Genomic DNA, 5,648 nt, shown 5'->3' on the forward strand with positions numbered 1-5,648 from the left:
CCACGTTCCTACTCTCACCTATGGTCATGAGTTGTGGGTCATGACCGAAAGGACAAGATCCCAGGATACAGCCGGCCGAAATGAGCTTTCTCCGTCTAGAGATAGGGTGAGAAGCTCGTCACTCCGGAGGAGCTCAGAGTAGAGCCGTTGCTCCTCCACATCGAGAGGATGTGAGAGCCAGTGGCTCTGGCATCTATTTCGGATACCTCCTGGACGCCTTCCCAGGGAGGTGTTCCAGGCACGTCTCACTGGGAGGAGGCCCCAGGGAAGACCTAGGACACGCTGGAGGGACCATGTCTCTCTGGGAATGCCTCGGGGTCCCCCCGGAAGAGCTGGAAGAAGTGGCTAGGGAGAGGGAAGTCTGGGCGTCTCTGCTTAGACTGTTGCCCCTGCGACCTGGCCAAGCGGAAGATGATGGATGGATGGATGGATGGATATATATTAAATCTAAATTTCACTTTCGCAATTACAAAAAATTTAAGGGTCCTACTAGTAGGTTTATTTTTCGTTCTTAATGTTTGCTGTAAAATGTGACCAAATATACAGTAACTTCTTCATGAGATTCATCTATATTTAAAGCTGTTTTGAAGTGAATGTGTAGCTGTCAGTCAACGGACCAGTGTGGATATTCACTGTATTTAGTAATCACAGATTCTAGCCTACGTCTTGGAATATATCACCTAAATAAGAATTTTCACAATATATTGTCATATGAACAAGTAAGTAACAAGTCTGCCATGTTTTGTTCTGATCAACTGAGGAAAAAAGGATTACAATAAATCGCACTTCCAATATTAATTTAATCTAACGATCGATTAGCTCATATCACATCAAACCATGCAAACTATTGTTATTGTGTTACATTTAGAACCAAGAGAGAAACAGGAGACGAGAGATCCAAACGCAGTGTGGTATTTAATGGGTAATCAAAATCAGAATCCAACAGGCAGGGGTCAAAACCATAAATCCATCCAAACAACAAACAAACAGGGAAGGAACAGGAAATAGGAACTGGAACAGGAAACTCGGAAGACGAGGAAACTCGGAAGGCGAGGAACTGGGTGACGGAATGAAAGGACTACATCCAGACAAACAGAAAGGGACTGGTAAATATAGGGAGGATAATGACTAACAAGTGAAGACACCTGAGTGCAATTAACAGGAATGCAATTACTCTGATGAAGGGACAAGGCTTTGTAGAAATTGTAGTGCCTACAGTGAGGTGCCTATGGGGAAGTGAGACCACAAGTGGAGACCTTGGGAAACAGACCAGACAGCGTGACATTACCCCCTCCTCCATGGAGCAGCTACCAGATGCTCCACCCGAACCCAAGAAGAGACCAAGGAACACAGAGACCAGGAGGGAGGTGGAGTGGCGGAGGACCAGGGGGAGGGACGGAGGGCCAGGTAAAATGGGGAAACAGAGACAAGAAGTGAGACAGGTGTGGCTGGGGTATTCCACGGAGACCGATGTTGTAAATAAAATACAAACTCCCAGAAATTATAGGCGTCCATCTGCTCCATTTCAATTCGAGGAACCGGGTCATCCAGCCGGGTGTTGAAAGTGTCCTTTAGGGCCGCATCATTATATCCCATCCCCTCAGCTAGGGACCAGAACATTTGTGCCATGGCACCCACCTCACTGCCCTCTTGGCGGAGGGTGGTTAATTTTAAATATTTCGCCCTCCGCTCCACCATACTGGCTGGGGAATGGGAATGAAGTCCCACACCGCTGGATCTCGACATTGATGGAGTCCTTCTGTTACGATCGGAGACCCGGTAAAACGCAGGAGAAGAGAGATCCAATAGCAGTAGGGTTTTAATGGGTAATCCAAAGAGAAATCAAACAAGCAGGGGTCAAAACCAAAAATCCATCCAAACAAACAAACAAATAAATAAACAGGAAAAGGAACGGGAACAAGAACTTGGAAGAAGAGGAAACTGGGTGACGAAAAGAAAGGACTCCATCCAGACAAACAGAAAAGGACTGGTAAATATAGGGAGGATAATGACTAACAAGTGAAGACACCTGAGTGCAATTAACAGGAGTGCAATTACTGTGATGAAGGGACAAGGCTTTGTGGGAATTGTAGTGCCTACGGTGAGGTGCCTATGGGGAAGTGAGACCACTAGTGGAGACTCAGGGAAACAGAGACCAGACAGCGTGACATATTGTTATTACTTTATTCTCTAATAATTAATGTTAACAACATCATCATTGTATGACTATGAGTATGGTGTGTATTAGCATGTAGATTTCAATTTCTCTACAGTCTAATATCTATCACATCATTTGAATTTCATATTAAGAAATTATTTTAACCCAAAAAGCAAACTATGCTCCCACCGAACTGGTTGAATTAAGATACACATCTTGTGTAAACCCAGGCTATCTGTAATCAGAAGCACATTTAAAACTGGAATATAATTTAATTTAATCAACATGTTTCATATAATCTTTCTTGATTACAATCCACCATCAAAATGATTTTTTGACATTAAATTATTCCAGCTGCTGTGGGAATAAGCTATAATTAAATAATCCACCACATTGCAGGATCCTCACATGCGATAGCCTAGTAGCAAGGAAAACTTCTCTACGTTTACAGATGTGACAACGATGAAATTCCATTGTCAAATTTCCCAAGAAAACCTACCCTTACCACTCAAATTAGAAAACATTATTTTAAATTAACTGTTGTAAATCGGGCTAAAGTAAGGCGATAGTCTTGAACAGTGGCTGGTTATGTACTTGCTCTAATATTTATTTTGGAACATTTTTAACCCAAAAAAGTTACGGAATGCAGCTTTAATTAAAAAAAAATACCTTTGGTGAACATGCCAAAATAATTTTCTTTCCAGGTAAGGAATGGAAAGCACTTTTAGTTTAGGCTGTGAACATTCTCACCTCCACACAGTTGCTGTTGAAGTCCCCATGAGCTGTATGACACATGTATTGTTTAAACTGCTGCAGGCTGTCCAGCACTGCCTGTTTAAGAAGTGCACCTCGTTGCCGAATGCAGCCCTCTTGAGGCAGAGAACGCAGCTCCTCTATACAGGACAGCAGACGTGTCAAATTGCCCTTAACTTGCTAGTGAAGAGAATGAGAATGAAAAGGTTAAAGGAAGACATCAGAAGAGAGATAAATATTTTTATTTGTCTATTAAAAACCAACCTACTGTACAGCACCTAGTCAAACATCAGTGTAAATACACTCATACTTATCCTCACCACAAAGGGTAAGAGACACTCCAGCTGTACACTGATGGCAAAGACGCTTAGCAGTGGCAGACGAGCAGGTCCCGCCAGACTGCTGGCAAGAAAAAAGAAATTCTCTATGGCCTGACACAGAATAGTACATGTCTCTGACCACCAGGGTGGCGAAGCATCTACTATCAACACACGAGAAGGCTGTCGGGTAAAAGATGATGAACTGCATGCTGGGAGAATGGACGAAGAGCAAGATCGGTTTCTGGCACTCATGGTTCACCTAACACACAGAGAGGAACATGAACATGGATGTAATTTTACTAGCTAAATAAAATAAAAATCTAGAAATATCACAGTAAAGGTACAAAGGGAATCTAATATTCATTCACTAATTGCCTTATTTACTGTTTTTCCAGATCCATTGTCAGTGATGCGCAGTCTGTGTGGTTGTTTTTTGATGATAAAATATCAGTCATTTATCACTTGCACAGGTTAGAGAGCTGAGTAGCTCAGTCAAAACCAATACCCCTTCCTTCCATCACTAACAACTGAGATCAGATGGAGGAAGTGTTTGGAAACCCTTACTTTAAATTGATTACCGATATCTGTAATACAAAGTGTCATTTTATACCGTAATGCAGTGAATATTTCAAAAGAACACAGTGTCTTGTAATGTTACCAAAATAACATAAGAAGGAACATCAGGCTAAATCATGGTCAACAAGGCCAAGAAATGTCCTTCTGGGAAAAGAAGAAAGACTCCCTATAAGTTATTTTTCCAAAGCTGTAAAACACAAGAGTGATATTGTCGGTCAAACTGGGGCAGATGGGGCAAATTGGTTAAATAAGGCAGCAGCTCTTTGCAATCTAAGGACTCATCAATGCTATCCCACTTGACAAGAGAGCTCTTTGAGCGCACAAATTCTGCGCCTCGGGCCTTTCCCGCCGCTTAAGCACGACACAGGCAACAAAAGACACTTTGTCTGCTCTAAAAAACAGCTCCACAGACTCGTTGCCCCTAGATGAGCAGAAGATAGTTCTGATGAGAAAATCGAGGAAGAATGACGAAAGAGGGGAGCAGGTGTTTCTTCAGTAATTCACTTAAGATAGTTTACTTAAGATAGATACTAGAAGTAGGCTAATGGTATGATACGGGTATTCACGCGCTCTCTCTGTCAGAAGGTGAATTTAATAGCGGGACTTCGTTTGTTTACAGTGTGGAGATAACAAATAGAGTTGAAGTTAAATACAAGTTTATTTATTCATTATTTTAAGGGGTGTATTGTAGAAGTTGACATCTCGAGCAAACTGGGGTAACGTTAACTTATCTTTGATTGAGTTCCAAAAACTTAATTGGATTCTCCAAAATATTGGCGGAGTAATAAATATATGTATTATTTTTTGACACTTGAAGTGGTTAAATTAACTACAAATTCTTTATATTTACCTTAAACTTGTTACAGACCGCAGAATAACCCAGTAAAGAACTGCACAGCTTAATCCATTTCCACCGTTGACTGCCCTCTCGACGTTGAATGAAATTCATTCATGAAGTGAACAAATGGCTCTATTGAATCGGATCTTGTAAATGAATCAATTTAAATTGGTCTGACTGAATCGGTCCAGTTCTCGAGTGAATCGTACATTTTAAACCAGTTAATTGAAAGTCGATTTTCCCATGGAGATGTAAATAATTGTATAATGTGAAATAATAATAATAATTATAATTACATTATATTGTATTCCCTTTCTCTTTACATTTACCGAGGTCAATTTACAAAATAATAATAATATTTTTTCTGCTTTTCTCTTTAAATTTACTGGGGTAACATTAAGATTATGATTATTAAAAAAAGTGCTTCAAAAGGCCATAGATTAGAAGAACTATTTTTGGTTCGACAAAGAACCATTCAGTCAAAGATTTTTAAAGAACCATCTCTTTTTTACCTTTTTATTATCTGAAGAACCTTTCACCACAAAGAACCATTTGTGAAACAGGAAGGCTCTTCAGATGTTAAAGGTTTTTTACGGAACCATTTAGACAAAAAGGTTCTTCTAGGGCATCATGATGCACCGTTATTTTTAAGAGTGTACTCCCCAGATGCTGTTTCACAATGTCCAAGTATAAGGGGCTAAGTCAAATTATGAAATCTAATCTATGCTGTTGTTCAGTTTCCTGCATGAATAAAATCAGTGATTTGCACAGGGATGGTTGCAGACTCACTTACTGAAGCCTTAAGAGGCTTTAGCTGAAGGCTGTTTTGTGAAATCAGTACTGACACATGAAGACACATCACCTCCTCGTTATAGGCAGGAATCAGCGTGAAGCTCCCATGTCTGTTTATTGGAGATAAGGGAAAGCAGGCAGAGGCTTCAATCCCAGTAGTGAGGTTGTTGCAGAAATTGGCAAAATGGAAATCCAAGCTTTGGAATGCTTG

General features: G+C 40.6%; 1 protein-coding gene across 1 annotated transcript in view; it reads right to left on the minus strand.

Annotated features, from left to right (window-relative positions):
• The window catches only part of m1ap (meiosis 1 associated protein), an 86,628-nt gene extending 81,867 nt beyond the window's left edge, over positions 1 to 4,761 (minus strand). The window contains exons 1-3 of the mRNA XM_026268720.1: positions 4,658 to 4,761; positions 3,232 to 3,490; positions 2,909 to 3,091 (exon numbers count right to left, since the gene is read on the minus strand). Of these exons, the coding sequence (XP_026124505.1) occupies positions 2,909 to 3,091; positions 3,232 to 3,483 (435 nt within the window). The 5' untranslated portion in view covers positions 3,484 to 3,490; positions 4,658 to 4,761. The remainder of the gene's footprint in view (positions 1 to 2,908; positions 3,092 to 3,231; positions 3,491 to 4,657) is intronic.
• Between the last annotated feature and the right edge of the window lie 887 nt (positions 4,762 to 5,648).

The sequence above is a fragment of the Carassius auratus genome, chromosome 7 (assembly GCF_003368295.1).
Source record: "Carassius auratus strain Wakin chromosome 7, ASM336829v1, whole genome shotgun sequence".
In the NCBI taxonomy this organism is placed as follows: Eukaryota; Metazoa; Chordata; class Actinopteri; order Cypriniformes; family Cyprinidae; genus Carassius; species Carassius auratus.